General features: G+C 38.8%; 1 protein-coding gene across 1 annotated transcript in view; it reads right to left on the bottom strand.

Moving 5' to 3' along the window:
* The window catches only part of MROH9 (maestro heat like repeat family member 9), a gene marked incomplete at both ends in the record, with an annotated part of 79,672 nt that extends 59,839 nt beyond the window's left edge, over positions 1-19,833 (bottom strand). Inside the window, one exon of the mRNA XM_080824517.1 lies at positions 19,697-19,833. Within this exon, the coding sequence (XP_080680643.1) occupies positions 19,697-19,833 (137 nt within the window). The remainder of the gene's footprint in view (positions 1-19,696) is intronic.
* Positions 19,834-20,113: the final 280 nt, after the last annotated feature.

Raw genomic sequence — 20,113 nt, forward strand, 5'->3', positions numbered from 1 at the left:
GGATAGTTAATAACATAGAAAAAATTAAATTATTAAAAATAACTATTAAAAGTAAAAGGTATTGAATTATTTAAAATACAAGAGAAAATAGAAATTGTTAAAGAAAATTATTAAAAATACAAGGAAAAACAAACACAGTCATAGAATATTAAGCATTCAATTATCAGCATATGGTAGGTAAAAATTAAAAATTCTGCAAAAGAGATCTTTACTAAAATTAATAAGGACGTATAGATAAATTATATTAAATGAGATAACAAGGATTGTCTTTCTCAATAATCATGGTGTGCTGACAAATATTTATCATATTTGTAAATATATGTTTTATTCTCAGATCACAATGAGAAATCCATTTTAAAAATGAGAAAATTCAAAGTACTTAAAAATACTTGAACACTTTTAGAATTTTTCTCATTTAAAATAAGGGGCATCTGGGTAGCTCAGTTGGCTAAGCATCCCACTTTTGGTTTTGGCTCAGGTCATGGTCTTGTGGTTGTGGGATTGAGCCCTGGGTTGGGCTTGGTTCTCAGTGCAGAATCTGCTTCAGATTCTCTCTCCTTCCCTCTCACTCACTTTCTCTCTCAAATAAATAAATAAAATCTTTTTAAAAAATAAAAAAATAAAATGAGAGAAAAATGACAAACTAAACATGTAACCAGATTTTAAAGCTACTAAAAATATAATCAAAGAAATAAAGGGCATAAACAAAATGAGTAAGTATAAAATGAGGAAAGGGGAATAATAAATATAATGATCCTTGCTGGCAAATTTAATAGATATTTAAAAAAGAAAAAAGAGGAAGCAGAAACTCAATATCAAGAAAGCCTACAGAAGTAAAAAAAAAAAAAAGGAGTAAGCTATGGTATGGGTTTAATAGAAACAAATAAGACTGATTTATATTATTAAATTATACAGGCATATGTGAGGATATAGCTTGTGTGAAAATTTATGTACCAAATAATATTTGGCCAAAGTACAAACAGCAAAATCTATAATACATTTTTTAAAAATTAAAGGAAAATTATTACCTGGGGATTTTTAATACATTTAGGTAGACCAAAAATAAAAAAATAAGTTAAACTTACTTGTGGAGCATAAGGAATAACACAGAGGACATGGGGAGATGGAGAGGAGAAGGCAGTTGGGGGAAATTGGAAGGGGGAGACGAACCATGAGAGACTGTGGACTCTGAGAAACAAACTGAGGGTTTTGGAGGGGATGGTGGTTGAGGGTGGGGTAAGCCTGGTGGTGGGTATTGTGGAGGGTACGTATTGCATGGACCACTGGGTGTGGTGCATAAACAATGAATCTGGGAACACTAAAAAAATAAAATAAAATAAAATTACAAAAAAAATTTATGAAACAGAGGGTTCTAATCCAGGGTCTGCCTTTTCATGAACCCTGTAAAATACCAAGTTTTGTTTCTATGTGTCTGTGTGTATTTTGGGGGGTGGGTAGTCCAAAAGTTTCATCAGTTTCCCAAAGGAGAATTAAAATAAGTTAAGAAGCACTGATACTGAGGACTTTATCACCAGACACTAGGTATCTTACTTGCCCTGCATGCATTATATCAGTACATCTTCAAGGCAATACTAAGAGGTCAGTACTATCATGATGCTCAACTTTTGGACAAGGAATTTGAGGCACCGGGAAGTTAAGTAACTTCATTAAAGTCACAAAATCTGGAACTGATATGAGAAACTTGGTCTGTTTGTCATAATAGTCTTTCTTTAATTTTATAAAATTTCTTATAGATTTCATTTGTCATACATTGGCCAAGTACTATCTAGTACCTAAAGTATTATTTTAGTACATAAGGTCTTCATGTGCACCTACTATCTGTCTTTGTGTAGTACTATTTTGTGAATTCTAGTTAATTCACCTAGGCAAGATATACACACAGACCTCAACACAAAATAGTAAATGAGCTTATCAGTTCAGAAGAACAACCAATGAATGGTAATCAGGGATCTGGTTATAACTGGTTATTGAAAGCATTTATAATAAAAGACAATCTCAAAAATATTAACTAATTCCAGAAAGGCTGGGAAGCTGATAGAAGAGGAGGACCCAAGCTCACACTGTCCACCAGATGCGACTAGATAATGCCCACATCAGTGTAAGTAATCCAGAAAAGGACTCAAGGAATGGCAGAACAAACTCTACAACTAAAGGTAAAGAGGCCATATATAAGAGGATAGAAAGTGCAGAGACATAGTGGGGAGCTAAACAGACCATGGGCCATCTGTGGGCGGGACAGAGCTTGCAGGCACAGAGAGAGGAGTGAAAAGGACCCTAACACTGGAAGCCCCTACAGGGAAGACATTTGGCTTTGAAAACTAGAGACGCCAGATTTCATGAGTTCTGACTACCAGTGGGACTTAAAGCCTGGAATTTAAAAAATCAGCAGGCTTGGTTCTGGGACAGCCTAGAGGGCAACGGAAAGCAGAGTCGCTGCTCTTAAAGGGATAGCAGATGAACAGCCCATGGAGATCCGGCATAAAAGCAGCTGTTTGAAAAATGCTTGGGGCTTCCGGGATGGAGTGTTATTTACTAATCTCAGATCAAGTCCTGGAGGGACAGAAGTCACTGGGGGACTCCTGCAGGAACAGAGGAACTGGCAGGATCCCTGAGGGACTTTTCCAGGAACTGAGGAGCTATCGGGGACCATTCCCCTCCCCTGCTCTTCAGCATAAACACGCAGCTGCTTGCAGGAACCAGCACTGCACAGGTATTCACTACCCGACTTGCTTACACCACGGGATCTCCAGGCCCCCATCTTCAGTGCCCTTTCCAGTTGAGCTTGCCTCGGTCCTGGTGCTGTTTGTCCCTTCCCCTAGAAGATGGGCACAAACCTTGCCAACACTCTATCTCCTGGCCCACTTTGTGGGACCTCAGTCTCCCTGGGTGGCAGCAACCCCATGGAAGACTAATGCACAACTTGCTAAAACTGGGAGCCCCCCCCCCAGTCAGCCCATCCCACTGGCAGTGACACATCCACTCCAGTCGCTCTTGGCCTACTCACACAGGGGCTGAAAGCCTGACAATGTGCAAGCAGTGCCAGCAATGGCCAGCACTGCTCCAAGGTGACTCTGGCCTGTGCCAAGAGGACATACCAGTCAGAAGGTAGCTGCAGCAGGTGTCTGCAGCAGTTGGGCAGACACTAGTTCTGATTGCAGACCCCACCCACCAATAAGAATTTCTCAGGGGGCAACACAGGGAAAGGGCCCTGCAGTTTGGTGCTATGTCATCTCTGGCAAATGCCTAGTTTCACTCAACTTAAGCCCAAGGTGGCCCTCGACTGGTCCACTAACACCACCAGGATAAGCCACTGCCCACAGAGAAATAGAGTCACTGCAGATGGCTGGACTGAAGGGGAAAGTGAAAGACACAACAGCAGGGCACATGCAACACACACAGGAGACACCCATGAAGTGTCAGTTTCTGGTGAGCCAGAGACATTGCATGCAGGGCACTACAGACCCTCTTCTTCATAAGGCCGTTACTTTCTAGAGCAGGAGACAGAGCTGAGTTTTCTAACAGAAACAGACCCAGAGAGTTAGACAAAATTAGGAGACAAAGGAATATGTCCCAAATGAAAGAAAAGGACAAAACCACAGCAAGAGACCTAAGCAAAATGGACATAAGTAATATGTCAGGTAGAGGATTTAAAGTAATGACCATAAAGATATTCACTGAACTTGAGAAAAGAGTGGCGGACATCAGTGTGACCCTATAACAAAGAGATATAAAAGGGCAAATCAAAGACGCAGAACACAATAAATGAAATTCAAAATATACTAGCTGGAGTAAGTAGCAAGTAAGAGGAAGCCGAGGAACAAAGAAGCAACCTGGAGGACAGAATAATAGAAAGGAATCAAGTTGAGCAGGTTAAGAGAAAAAAAGTCTATGTGGAATGAGAACAGACTCAGGGAACTCAGCAACTCCATCAAGCATAATAGCATTCTCCTTATAGGGACCCCAAAAGAAGAGGAGAGAGAAAAGGGAGCAGAAAATTTACTTGAAGAAATAGTAGCTGATAAGTTCCCTAATCCAGGGAAGAAAACAAAGATCCATATCCAAGAGGCACAGAGATTCCCCAACAAAATCATCCCAAGGAGGTCCGCACAAGACACACAATAATTAAAATGGCAACACATAGTGATAAAGAGAGAATTTTAGAAGCGAGAGAAAAAGTGACAGTTATATATGAGTGAAACCCCATACGTTATCCAGAAGATTTTTAGCAGAAACTTTGAAGGCCAGGAAAGAGTAGCATGATATATTCAAAGTGCTGAAAGGGGGAAAAAAAAAAAATCTGCAACCATGAATACTCTCTCCAGCAAAGCTATAATTCAGAAGAGAAGGAGCAATAAAGAGTTTCCCAGACAAACAAAAACTAAAGAAGTTCATGACCATTAAACCAGCCTTACAGGAAATGTTAAAGGAGACTGTATGATTATAAAGGGAAGACCATAAGTAAGAGTAAGAAAAGTAGGAAGGACAAAAGTAATAAAAATAAGTCTACCCATAAAAAAATCAGCCAAGGGACCCACAAAATAAAAGGAGGTAACGTATTACATCATAAACCAAACATGTGGAGGGGAGAGGAGTAAAGAAAGGGCTCAAGTGTAAGGTGTATGCAGAAATGTAATATACAAATCTAATGGTAACCACAATCAAAAACCAGTAATATATATGCGAAAAGTAAAGAGTAAGAATCCAAGTATGTCACTAAAGAAAGCCAGCAAACTGTGAGAGGAGAGCAAGAGAAGAAAGGATCAAAGAGGAGCTATAAAACAACCACAAACCAAGTAACAAAATGGCAATAAATACATACCCGTTTACTTGGAATGTAAATGGACTAAATGCCCCAAACAAAAGATATACGGTGACAGACTGAATTTAAAAACAAGACCCTTCTATATGCTGCCTACAAGACTCATTTCACACCTAAAGACATGTGCAGATTGAAAGCAAGGGGATAGAGAAACATTTATCATGCAGATAGATGATAAAGGGAAGCCAAGATAGCCATACTAATGGCTTTTCTCTTTGAAGAAAATAGAATTTATGACAAAACTGTAACAAAAGACCAAGAAAGACACCATCTAATAATAACATGGACAATTGAACAAGAAGATATAACAATTGTATATATTTATACACCCAGCATTGGAGCACCCAAATACATGAAACAGTTAATAACAAACATAAAGGAACTAATAGATAGTAATACAATAATAGTAGGGGACTTTAAAACCTCACTTATGTCAATGGATAGATAATCCAGACAGAAAATCAACAAGGAAACAGCGATTTTGAATGGCACAAGGGATGAGATAAAATTAACAGATATATTCAGAACACTCCATCCTAAAATAGCAGAATACACATTGTTTTTTGTTTTTATTTTTAGAGAGAGAAACAGAGTGGATGCAAGTGGCAGGGGGGTGAGGGGGAGAGGGAGAGAGATAATCCCAAGCTGGCTCTATGCTCAGTGCAGAGCCTGAGTTGGGGCTCAATCTCATGACCCTGAGATCATGACCTGAACTGAAATCAGGAGTTGGTTGCTTAACCAACTGAGGCACCCAGGCACCCCAGAAAACACATTCTTTTTAAGGGCACATGAAACATTCTTCAGAATAGATCACATAATAGGCCATGAAACAAGTCTGAACAAATTAAAAAAGATCAAAGTCACACCATGCATTTTCTCTGACCATCACACACGAAATTAGAAATCAACCACCAGAAAATACCTGGAAAGAGCACCAAAACATGGAGGTTAAATAACATGCTACTAAACAATGAATGGGTCAACCAGGAAATCAAAGAAGAGATTAAAAAATTACATGGAGAAAAATGAAAATGAAAACACAATGGTTCAAATAATTGGATGAAGCAAAAGGGAAGTATATAACAAAACAAGCCTACCTCAAGAAGCGAGAAAGATCTCAACCTAACCTACACCTCAAGGAGCTAGGAAAAAAACAATAGACAAAACCTAAAACCAGCAGAAGGAAGAAAATAATAAAAATTAGAGCAGAAATAAATGAAATAGAAACGAAAACCACAATAGAACAGATCAATGAAGCTAGGTTCTTGGGAAAAATCAATAAAATTGATAAACCTCTTGCTAGACATCTCAAGAAAAAAAGAGAAAGTACTCAAATAAATAAAATAAAAGATGAGAGAGGAGAAATAACAATGAACACCATGGAGATAGAAATAATTATAATAGAATATTATGAAAAATTATATTCCAAATTGGACAACCTGGAAGAAATGGATAAATTCCTAGAAACACAAAAACTACCAAAACAGAAACAGAAAGAAATAGAAAACTTGAACAGACTGATAAGCAGCAATGAAAATGAATCAGCGATCAAAAAATTCCCAACAAACCAGAGGCCAGGACCAGGTGGCCTCACAGGTGAATTCTACCAAACATTTAAAGAATAGTTAATGCCTATTCTCAAGCTTTTAAAAAAGTAGAAGAGGAAGGAAAATTTCCGAATTCATTTTATGAGACTAACATTACCCTGATATAAAACTGGATAAAAATACCACAAAAAAGAGAACTACAGACCAACAACTCTGATGAACATAGATGCAAAAGCAGCATTTTTCACAGAAGTGGAACAAAGGATACTAACATTTGTATAAAATCACAAGACCCTGAATAGCCAATGGTCTTGAAAAAGAAAAACAAAACTGGAAGTATCGCAATTCTGGACTGTAAAGCTGTAGTAATCAAAACATTATGGTACTGGCACAAAAAGAGACAACATGGATCAATAGAACAGAATAGAAAACCCAGAAATAAACCTACAATTACATGTCAATTAATTTTTAACAAAGGAGGCAAGAATATGCAATGGGAAAAAGACAATTTCTTCAACAAATGCTGTTGGGAGAAGCCTGGATAGCTACATACAAAAGAATGAACCCGGACCACTTTTTTACACCATACAAAATAATAAACTCAAGATGGATTAAGAATCTAAATGTGAGACCTGAAACCACAAAAATCCTAGAAGAGAACACAAACCATAATTTCTGACTTTCGCCATAACAACATGTTTCTAGATATGTCTCCTGAGGCAAGGGAAACAAAAGCAAAATTAAACTACTGGGACTTCATAAAAATAAAATACTGCACAGCAAAGGAAACAACCAACAAAACTAGAAGACAACCTATGGAATGGGAGAAGATATTTGCAAATGACATGTCCAATAAAGGGTTAGTATCCAAAATATATAAAGAATTTATGAAACTTAACATCCCCCTCAAAGTGAATTAAAAAAATGGGCAGAAGAGATGAATAGACATGTCTCCAAAGAAGACATCCAGATGGCCAACAGACACATGAGAATATGCTCAACGTCACTCATCATCAGGGAAATACAAATTAAAACTATAATGAGATATCACCTCCCACTTGTCAGAATGGCTAAAATCAATAAGAAACAACCAATTTTGGCAAGGATGTGGAAAAAAAGGAACCCTTTCACACTGTTGGTGGGAGTACGAACTGATGCATCCACTGTGGAAAACAGTATAGAGGTCCTTCAGAAAGTTAACAGTAGAACTACCCTACAGTCCAGGAATTGGGCTACTGGGTATTTACCCAAAGAATATGAAAGCACTAATTCAAAGGGATATGTGCACCCCTATGTTTATAACGGTATTATTTACAATAGCCAAATTATGGAAACAGTCCAAGTGTCCATTGATAAATGAATGCATAAAGAAGAAATGGTGTATATATACAATGGAATATTATTCAGCCATAGAAAGAATGAAATCTTTACATTTGCAATAACATAAATTGATCTAGGGAGTATAACGCTAAGCAAAATAAGCCAGTCAGAAACAGACAAATGCCATATGATTTCACTCATCTGTGGAATTTAAGAAACAAAACAAACATACAAAGGGAAATCAAAAGAGACAAATGAGAAGACAGACTCTTAACTACAGAGTCTGGTTAAAGATAGTTCCCAGAGAGGAGGTGAGTGGGGGGATGGGTGAAATGGATGACGAGGATTTGGAGAGGGGTGTGGGGGGTAGGGTGAGCCTAGTGGTGGGTATTAAGGAGGGCACGTGTTGCATGGGGCACTGGGTGTGGTGCACAATGAATTTTGGAACAATGAAAAAAAATTAAATTAAATTAAAAAGAAAGAGAACACTTCTCTTGATGAGCACTGAGTAATATATGGGACAGCTGAATCACTCACATGATTGTACACCCGAAACTGTATATTAACTACACTGGAATTAAAATAATAAAAAAAACTAACAAATTTCATTTATGAGTATGAAGTTTAAATTTTTAGAATAATAATTTTAAAATAATAAAATAACATTATAACACCAATTATGATTTATCATCAGAATGTAAGGATAGACCAATAGCCTAAAAACTACTAATTAACACATACCTATAATAGATTAAATTAAAAATCATGCTTTAATCAATATTGAAAAAGTATTTAATAAATATCAACATCATTTTTTAAGGAGAATGAATAGTTTGAATAATTTCTTGAAAGGTTTTATTTAAACCAACATTTTGCTAATTGAGAAGTCGTGTATGAGTTTTTATTAAAAACAGGAACAACATAAGGGTTCAATTTCCTATTTTAAAATATTGTGTTAGAATTTGTTGTTTTTCAAATAAGACATGGTCTAATAAAAATAGTTCAGTGAGCTCAAACACAGGATAAATATATCCCCCCCAAAATCCCATATGTATCCCAACATATCAGAAATTGCTGTCCAAACAATAAAATGGGGGTAGGAGGGAGCCAAAATACAATATAAATAAGAAATCAGTCTAGTAATGTGCAGAATCTATGTTAAAAATGCCTCAAACTTTGAAGGGAGAACACAAAACAACTTGAATAATTAGAAAGATAGATTTATAAATAGGAACATCATTTATAAATGTCAATTATTCTCAAATTATTTTACAAACTCTGAAAGCGCAATTAAAATTTCAGGACATTTTCATCAGAAGTTGATAAAACACATTTACCTTCCTCTTAGAAAAATAAATTGGAGAGATTATCAAAAGTTATGATGCAGGAAGTGATCAAGAAAATAAGGAAGATCTAGTTCAATCAGATAATAAAATCTATTATAAAACAGCACTAAGTCAAAACAGTTTAGTGGTGGCACCACAATAAAATTCTAAATAATGGGAGAGAATGTAAATTCTAGAGAATATCTAATATGGGAATAGAAAATACCTGTATTAAATACTCTTGTCTCCCCTCCCTGGCCAAATGTGGCACTAATCTATTGAGAATATTTCATGTTGGATCAGAATGTGTTCTTAGAATGCCTTTTTTTAAATTAAAATTTTTTTGAGATGTTTGTAGTTTTACATGATGTTGTAAGAAATAATAAAGAGAAACATCTAATATACTTCCCACAGTTTTCCCCAGTGGTGACATTCTCCAACGATTATAGTAGAGTATCACCACCGGGATATTGATAGTGATTCCTCCCAGCCATCTTGTTCAGATCTCCCCAGTTTTATTTGTGCTCGTGTGTGTGTGTGTGTGTGTGTGTGCGTGTGTGTGTGTGTGTGTGTGTGTGTGTGTATTTAGTTCTATACAATTCGATCACAGGTGTACATTCCTGTATCGACCACTGCCATCAAAATCCTCAAGAACAGCTTGGAACCCTTAAGCACGTAAGTATTCCCTTATACAGACAAATGTAAAAAAGCATTCAGAGTTTAAACAAGCCTTTGGGAATGAAGCACTTTAAATCAGTGTTATCTGTATTGGGATCAACAAACAGTTTCTGTGACGGTCCTCATGACAAGTGTACGAGGCTTTGCCGGCCAAATGGCCTCTGTCTGCTCAGGTCTGCCATCACAATGCAAAAGCAGTCACAGACAATGCATGAATAAATACATAAATGTGGCTGTACTCCAACAAAACTTTGTTTACCAACCTTGGAATTTGAATTTCACATAGCATTTGCATGTTGTGAAATATCCTCCTTCTTTTAATCCTCCCCCAACTATTTAAAAATGAGGGGCTCAGTGGGTTAAAAATGAGGGTGGCTCAGTGGGTTAAAACCTCTGCCTTTGGCTCAGGTCATGATCCCAGGGTCCTGGGATCGAGCCCCGCATCGGGCTCTCTGCTCCATGAAGAGCCTGCTTTCTCCTCTCTCTCTGCCTGCCTCTCTGCCTACTTGTGATCTCTGTCTGTCAAATAAATAAATAAAATCTTTAAAAAAAGGGGGGGGGGTGCCTGGGTGGCTCAGTCTGTTAAGCGTCCGGTCTTGATTTTGGTTTCAGGTCATGATCTCAAGGTCGTGAGACAGAGCCCCATAGAGCTCTGCACTGAGCTTGGAGCCTGCTTAGGATTCTCTCTCCCTCTCTATCTTCCCCTCTTCTCCCCACTCTCACTCCCTCTCTGCCAAAAAAAATGTAAAAAACATTCTTCTCTCTCAGAATGTACAAAACCAGGAGACTACAAAAACAGATTTAGCCCATAGGCCAAGTTTGTTGACTTCTGGTTTGCATAATGGAATTGTGAAGATAATTTAAATTCACTCATAACATCAAAAATATCTGTTATAGCCTAGAGGGTAACAAAAATCAACTAACAGAAAACTAGGAGAAAGTGAACGTAATAGTAAAGTGTGATATAGAATTAATTTTATACGAGATGTCATACAAAAAAGTGAAAGAAAAAAATAGCAATGACACTAAAATCAATTCTGAGAAGACAAAAAAGAATAAAAAATTTTAACCCCATAGAAATGTCATGAGACACTTACTAAGTATATGCCAAAACGAAAATCCTCATGAAGCTGCAAAGACTACAAAAAAATTCCCACATGAGAAAATTCATAAATATATAAACATACAGAAAATATTAGGTCTTGCTTTTTTTTTTTGAAAGGAATACAAATTAAAATAATAATGAGGTGCAATTTGGGGCCTATTAAATTAGTAAAGTAGAAAAATGTATGTAAGAATCTATGTCTTCTGGTGACTAGGCTTTGAAGAAACGTTATTAGTGAGATTTTTCTGGACAGCAAACTGACTCCTTACTAAAAGCTCTAAGTAGGTTTTCAATCCCATCTGCAATAGTTTGGGATCTTGGGAAACAGATGCCAAAACGGGATTAGAGGTGCATGAGATTTCGGAGAGAAAGAGAGAAGGAAGGAAGGAGGGTTAGAAAGTGTATAGACCGTAGCAAGTTCTAAGAAGGGTTCAGCCGGGTTGATGGGTTTCCTAGATTCAAAGTCACCCACTGGAGTTGACTGTCCCACCAGGCTGCCTGGACGGTCAGGGAGCAGCTAGGGCTCTCTACCAATTAGGATTCCCAGCAGCAGGCCATTTTTGTGGTTGCCTGTCATCTAAATCGGTAACCTCACCCTTGGAATGCTATTTCAAAAAAATATTTCAGAGGAGAGACGATCTTTTATGTACAAAGATGATTATCATACTATTGGCAAAATAAAATATAATTTAAAAATTTCAAAATTGGGAAATCTTATACTGCCATTAAAACAAAAATATGAGCATGTAGGGAAAAAACTTAAGACATAATGCCAAAGGGAAAAATATTACAGAAAATCTGATTAGCCTACGATAATTAGACTACCCGCTGATCCGCACAGTACTGAAGAAGTGAGGAAGAACGTGAGAAAGAAAGAAATAGTAGCTGCTGAGTTGGGATGGTGGTATTTGGAGCTGTTTTCTGTTTTTCACAACTGTGATTTTTCTCTGTTGCATTTTGAAGATGTCCAGTCAGTGAAATGGGCGAGTGTTAGAGCTTACCGTACCTGGAGTTCATTGCAAGGATCATGGCTTGGTCACCTAACACGCCTGAGTACGCATCCCATAGGCAGGCAGCTATATTCTCCTGGAAGTATCAGGGAAAAGGGAAGAATCAGTGTTAGCAGGCCTGTGAGGCATCACATGGAGTTCTCTCCTTCCCAGAGACTGGGCTGGAGCACGAGTCCTAGAGTTTGCAGCGTTGAAAACAAACTAATTTAAATCCATGATAGCATCTTGGCCTGAACGGCGGCCTTTTACCGCCAACCACTGCGTTTCTATAATGGACACTTCCAGACAAAACTTTGTCAGCCATGTTCATTACCAGGAGCTCCTCTGCCCACCACTGTCACTGTTAAGTGCAACCCACTCAGTGGGGAGTCTCTTGATAGAAAATAACCACAGGAGGGTTTAAGTCAGGCCTGACCGAAGAACGTCTCACGCCATAGAAGGAGAACCACGTGGAGGTCAGTGCATAGCTCTTTAAACTTACCAGTGACAATCAGTGAGGTTCCATTAAGACGTCCCGATTCTTTATTGAAGACACTGGAGAAAACCTAGGAGAAGAGCTTCTCTTCCCTTGCGTGCATCCTTGTGTCGTTTACACAAGCCTCTGTTGCAACGTCACTTCCTTGCCTCAGACCCAGTAGTACTGTTTGTGGAAAGTCTCAGTCTATATTTCTGAAATAACTCAAAGTTCCTTTTTAGGTCCTGCCGTATAATAATGCTATTTCTAAGGGCACGTATGCCTTCTAACGCATGTGTAATTGCCCACCACTGATTACCTATCACCCTAACGAAAGCCCTTTTCTGTCTGTTCAGTGCTCCTCCCTGACTTCAGCATGGAATGCCCTTTGGGACCTATGTCCTGTCTTTTGTGGGGTGCGAGAGCTATTCTCATGGATAGGGCTACATGCCTGTCTGTTCAGTCCATATTGTGGACTGCATGTTTGTGCTCCCTCCAAAACTGTATGTTGAAGCCCTAACCCCCAGTGCGATGGTATTTGGAGATGGGCCTCTGGGAGATAACGAGGTTGAGATGAGGTGACGAGAGTAGAGCCCCAAGATGGAGCTCATGCCCTTCTGAGACAGATGCAAGAGAGCTCGCCTTCTCTCTCTTTCTGCCACATGAGGATGCGAGGAGAAGACGGATGACCATCTGAAAACCAGGAAGAGCAACCTCGCCCAGACACTGAATCTTGGCCTGATCTGTGCTCTTATCTGGCCTTCTTAGCTTCTAGAAGTGTGAGAAATTTCCATTGTTTAAGCCACCCGGTCCCCTGAACTGACTAGGACAGTAAGAGAAACTTTCTGTTTGGGATCTGACCTAAAAACTGGCATGTCCCCAGTAGACACAAGTACGCTGTCATGACCATCCCTGGTAAGAGCACACAGAACATTTCCTAACACCTCCCCCTCTGGGCTGGGCTCAGATAGTGGTGCAAGAGTTATTTTTCTTTCTCTAAAATATTTTTTTAAAGAAGATTTATTTGTTTATTTGAGAGAGAGAGTGCCTGAGCAGGGGGAGGGGCAGAGGGAGAGGGAGAGAGAGAGAATCTCAAGCAGACTCCCTACTGAGCACAGAGCCCCACACAGGGCTCAGTCTCATGACCCCAAGATCACTACTTGGGCTGAACACTCAACTGACTGAGCCACCCAAGTGCCCCATTCTCTACAATATTTGTATCCATATCCACCATTGATTCCTAACAACAGCAAACATGACCCTACTCAATCTTAAAAGAATAATTCTTTGCTATGTTGCTTATTACCATATCGCATGTTATCATTACTTAGAGAACTCATAAAACCTTTTATATATGCCTCTAGAGGATGAATAGGTCTGTATTCAAGACCAGCCACTAAAAACCAAACCAAACCAGGGCTTCCATGATTGTGATGTACCGCCAGGATTGAGCAGCACTTTTTTTTTTTTTAAGATTTTATTTATTTATTTGCAGACGGAGATGACAAGTAGGCAGAGAGGCAGGCAGAGAGAGGGGGGAGAGGGAAGCAGGCCCCCTGGTGAGAAGAGAGCCTGATGCGGGGCTTGATCCCAGGACCCTGGGATCATGACCTGAGCTGAAAGGCAGCGGCTTTAACCCACTGAGCCACCAAGGCACCCCAAGAAGCACTTTTCAAGCGAACTATTTCCTCTTAATCCTGGAGCTTGCTTCTCCATCACAAATTGCCAGCTAGTTGATCTGTAACAACATGGACCTTGGCTTCCCATCCGTTAGCTAGCTTCTCTTTTTCTCATGGAGCCAAATTTGTGACTACGACTCCCATCACCAGGTTATCATTCTTCTCATATTACTTCGGCATCACATTTTTGTTGAATAACTGATTGACAGCATGTCCCCTTCTGGTGGTGGACATGCTTTTGCCTGCACCATAGGTACCGCCAATGTTAACGTAATGCCAGAAGCCAGTGCACATGTCGGCAAGTGACAAGGATTGTCTAACATCGATCAACTGGTTCTGTAGTGATGTCAATCTAGTACGTTAAAGGACTTGTCCGGGAATTTCACCTGCTTTCCCCAGTTAGGTTTTTTCTTATTGTTCAGGCTCTGTAACATGCTCAACAGTGTTCCCAGAAATTTTCAGTACCTCCTCTGGGGAATTATGATTATCACTCTGGCTTTGATGTCTATTATATGGATAAATTCTCTTTCTTCTCATTTTCAATTACTCCTTAATCACCACGGCTCTCCATTGGAAACCCACAGTAAATGATGAGATGGTCACAATCCTGGAAACCTGTACTTTGTAATATATTTCATAATACTAGGTTCTAGGACCAGGCTGGTGCACCTTAAGCTTCCATATTTATTATTTTGGCTTTCTTCTTTTAACTGACCATCTGCTTTTTATATATATCTTATATCATTGACATTTTTGTTCATTATCTGTTGTCATTCTTGGCCAGAGAAATTGGAGTCATGCCAATTGGACAAGTTCCCTAACCTCAGATGTCTCAAATCACATACATTATGTGTTTCTGATGCCACCTAAGCCTGGGGGGAAATGGTATTACCATAATAATCATGATTCTGAGGGAATTTGAACTCCCCTGTAGTAATTCTCAAACAATCCCAGGAATGCTCAAAGGGAGCCATGAACATGGTCCTCTCCAGTATGATGTGAATTCGCACCTTTTCCTTCATCTCTAGCTCAGAAGAATCCTCTCTTCTTTGACAATAGCAAAATACCAAAATTCAGGGAGATATAGAATCTGAATTGAGGTCATGAATATCTAATGCCTTTACGTCTTTGGCTTCCTATCTGTGCTGGTGCCTTACGGAAGGTGTTTCGCTGATGTTCTCAGATCCCTCCAACCGTGGCAAGGCCAGATACTGAGAGATCTGAAGGCTACACCCAGGATTAGTCCCTCCCTGACTCCCAAAGCCAGTTAAATTATTTTCCCCTACTACAGAAGCCACCAGAACCAGCATAACCACACTGTACGCTCTCAGTATTGTGGTTCTTTTAGTTTTCACTTGTTTATGACTTACACTCCTAGGAAGATTGGTAAGAGAAATCCTTGAAAGAGAGTTTACTGGGCTCAATATAGAACTGACTCAATCTTTCTACATGGGTCATTTTCTTTAAACTAGTTTTGTGCCTCAACTGTCTTTTCTTAGGAAGCTTTTTTCCAGGAAAAAGAAAGGGGCCTACAACACCAATTCTCCAGACATTTTAGGATCTTATGATAAACATGGGTCTAGGCTCAAGATGGGACCCCAAATACACACTTCCCTCATCAGAAAGTCTTTGCCATCCTTATAAATCTTCCTTCCCAGCCAAGAATTTTGTTATGGAAAGATGGGGGACTAAATAGCTCTTTAATATCTGTCCAAGGCTGAATTCCCAGGACACAGACATTTTCAATTAACCATCAGATTTCTTTTTCTTTTTAGTGTTTATTACATTAAGCAATGGGGCTAGGAGGAAAACAGATAGTTTTGGCTTTACTCTTATGGGAAAGCAAACTTAAAACAAATAACAGAAACTGTGGTGTTTTAAAAGAGGAATTATAGGAATTACTAAGGGAAGCTACCTAGTAAAGGACATCCAGGAAATTTTACCTTTAAAAGTTTTAATTTCAACCTAGAGATTATTGTGGTGGAGGGAATGGAGAAAGAGTGTTTGGAACAGTGGAACAGTACGTGCTAAGGACTTGAGTGGAAAAAGGGTTTGATGCATTGGAGAAACGGTTCTCAGCCCTGGCTGAGAAAACCCAGATGCCTAGAACTCACTCCATGCAAGTGAATCAAAATCTCTGAAGGTATGGCCCTAGCAATAGTACTTTCTTTTTAAGCTCCACATGTAATTCTAATATAAGCCAGAACTGGAACCATTGCATTAGAGAACATGTAAGAAGGGCAAAGAGAGAAAGGAGAGTCATAAGTAATGGGGCCAGAGAGGTTAAATCAGGACAAGTCCCTTTGTGAAACCTAAAGATGTACTACTCATCTCTAAGAACAATGGGGAATTATTTAATCAAAGGGGGGTCAAGATCACAGTGCTGCTTTGTAGACTTCTTTGAACAAGGCAACGCTTTAGATTTGAAGCATGAAAGCCGTTGGAGATTTGGATGGGGAGAGTTCAGGACAGGGTTGCTGCAGATTCCCCAATTAGTGGGTTCACTATGCTGATGCATGAAGTTCGGGTTTCACATGGATCTGGGTTCCTCATCGATCTTCAGACACAAATGCATCTATACACAAATGAACAAAGAAGAAGGCGCTACTAGCCAAATGTTACTTTTCCTTCCTGTAAGACCAGAGTCAACACATGGGACTTTCAAAAAAGCAAGATTGTGTTATTGTGGCAAAGCCACTTGATTTCCATCCAAAACCATGTGTACTTGGTACCGTGTCTGCCTTTTGATGGATTCTGGTTTAAAATATTAATACGCATTATAGAGACCTTGACATGGCATGGCTAGAGACTTCACACCTTTCTTTTTATCATTTTTCTCAGGTGGACTTTTGCCTCCTGTGCTTTCTTGGATTCCTCTACCCCAAATGGAGCAGTGAGCATTTCTGATGAATTGCCTTGTTGATGGCCACTAGGGTAACTCTCTTGAGGTAACTCAAAAGTTACAGCATGACTGTAAAAGCAGGGGACCTCTATAGACAGAGAGACCCAAATTTCCATGACTTTCAAAATGGGGAGGATTTCCACTTTCTTTGCCTGGGGCCAGCAAAAAGAGAAACTTCATTTTTAAGCTCAAGTATACACAGATATCATAACCAGTTAATGTTTCCAATATCAATCCCCAGTAGTATCTACTTGGTACTGGTTAGTCAAAGGGTTTTTTCAGGTCCAAGTCTCAATGTGGTTTCATTCAGGCATTCTAAGACTTGCTGGTAGTGGCCTGTTATGGAGCCCTATGTTCACACATATCTGTTTCAATATCTGATAGAATTCTGCTGATAAAACTTACTGCTTTCATTCCTTCTCATCTCTTTAAACCATCAGAACTTTAATAGTGTTCTTAGTATGTAATATAAAAAAAGAAACTGAGTAAGACAGATCATGAAAACCATCGTGTTCCCATCAACTCCAACTGTTCAAGAGGGTGAGGATCTCTAATTATTCTCATTTTCGAAAGGCTCCTTGTGACTCCTTTCTGTAACACATTCCTAGTTTATGCCTCAGTTAGACTCCTGAGTTGGGTCGTTAAGGATTATCATAATAATATAAATATTATTCACAAGTTTCCTATGAAATTCATTGAAGCAGAAAATTTCAACTCCAAATAATTTATAAAATTTAGCCAGCTGGTAATTGCAGACACTTTCTTTATGTCCACAATTTAGAAAGGGTATGGAACTGGCACTTATTTTGGAACAATTTCAAGTCAGCTTTCCCCAGTCTATCAATGACTTTAATTTGCCATCTCTTATGCCTTTTTTAATCCACTTTGATTATGCTAATGGTATCTGTGAACACTAATACTTCCAGGTAGATCATCTTACCAAACTGCTTCTGTACTCAGTATGTAAAGTTTCCTCTTTAAACTAGTAAATCTTCAATGGACAGAAATAGTGTTATTATCCTCATCAGTCAACATTATCTGGTCAAGTTGGAAGTGGTAATACTGACTTAGCAAACCTAACCCATGAGAGCCACAAATATTCCAACAAGTAGTCCAGTGCCACCTGAAAAGATAGTATGTGTTGGTTCAGTGATTATATTAATATTTACATTAATTAATATTAACAATTTTTGAACTTCCAGATTTCTTTTTACTGTTACTAGGGACAGGCATTTAAAAATAGCAGTTGGAATGAGGCACAAACCTACGTTTTAATTATATGAACACCCAAGGCATTAATCTCTTCTCAAACAGTCCTAGAGCATTATTGAAATTGTCTCATCCCATATATGGAATGGAATATTATGCCTCCATCAGAAAGGATGAATAACCAACTTCTGCATCAACATGAATGGGACTGGAAGAGATTATGCTGAGTGAAATAAGTCAAGCAGAGAGAGTTAATCATCATATGGTTTCAACTTACTTATGGAGAATAAGGAATAACATGGAGAACATTGGGAGAAGGAGAGGAGAAGTGAGTTGGGGGAAATTGGAGGGGGAGATGAACCAAGAAAGACTGTGGACTCTGAGGAACAAACTGAGGGTTTTGGAGGGGAGAGGGCGGGGGGGTTGGGTGAGCCTGGTGGTGGGTATTAAGGAGGGCATGGATTGCATGGAGCACTGGGCGTGGTGCATAAACAATGAATCCTGGAACACTGAAAAAATAAATTTTAAAAAGGGAACACCACAAATATGCAAAGAAAAAAAAAAGAAATTTTCTCATCAGTTAACATTTTGATGTGTCAATTCACTAATACACACACCTCAATCCTTTCATACGGAGAAAAACTTTGTTTTGTCCTGAGTTGATTCTTCAGTATGTTTTCATGTGTAACAGATAGTTACAAAAATAGAGTCCAAAAATCTAAAGCCATGGGATCTTGGGATGTCTTAAAATGTTACAAACCAGTATCTCACTAATAGAAGTCCCACAGAGAAAGGATGCAGAAAACATAAGAAAGACATTGTTCAATCAATAATGCATGATAATTCTTTGGAGATAAGTGGCTGGAGTTTTTAGATTGAAACTTGACTCTGTGTCTGTATATTTGAATAAAAAATACAACTAGACAGATATTTATCATATAACCACCACACAAGGAAATTTCTTTAGGTTCCCAGGGATAGAAATTGTGCAGGTGACATTGTTTTGCAACAATGCGATGGGATTATGTGTTAAAAATAAGAGTGGGACAATGGATAGTCACAAATTTGTGTATTTACCTCATGCCTACACAAAAATAAATCAAAATGGATGATCTAAATGTAAGAGACAAAACTATAAAACCTTTAGAAGAAAAGATAGGATAAAATTTTTGTCATATTTTGTTTCAACAGTTTTCTTAGATATGTCTGCAGAGCACAGTGAGAAAATTTGCAAATTATAGATCGACACGCAATAACAATATGGCCTATAATATATCCCTAAAAAAATGATCAAGAAATGTACAAGGTCTACATGAAGAAAAAAACTTCACTGAAGATTCAAGTAAGTGGAAAGAAAAATACATGTGCCAGATGCCAAGACAATGATTTAAAGAAGTGACTTCTCTATAAATTAATATATAAATTTAGTGTAATTCTAATTAAAATGCCAAAGAAATTCTGGGAGAAATTTGAGTATATTCCAAAGTTCATCTTTGCTGTAAAATTTGCTGGTATATTTTTGAGAAAGAGAAATAACGGGATAGATTTGTCTAATTAGATTCAGAGAGATTTCATTTTATATATTTGAGCTATCTATAGTCGTTCAAAAGTGTGATGGCTCCTTTACTGCTGATGTGCTGTGAAGACATTGCGTATCCCCGTGGAAGCCACAAGATTCTGCTGCGGCGGTTGCTGCCATTTGTCAAAGGCACTCGTGTCGCCGCTAGTGCAGGCTGATGGCGTCCCATGGCCGCTGATGGCCATTATCCAGAGAACGGGGGTCATGCAAAAGTTGGTCTGGCCTTATAACAAGGGCCACAGGCAACCTCATTCATTCTCACCATTTCCAGCTGCTTGTCGGCTTTTCTCTCTGACAGCAGCGCCATCACCCTAGGACTCAGCAGCTGCCTCACTGAGAACCTCTCCTTCCCTCTTCCACCAGCCCCTCGTTCTTGAATCGCCACCTTGATAATCTTCACTTGAGATGTGCTCTTTTCTTGCAGGCTCTTTCGCTCTGTTGGTTCTGCCTCAATGGGAGTGGTCC

Source organism: Martes martes (genome assembly GCF_963455335.1).
Source record: "Martes martes genome assembly, chromosome: 15".
NCBI lineage: Eukaryota > Metazoa > Chordata > Mammalia > Carnivora > Mustelidae > Martes > Martes martes.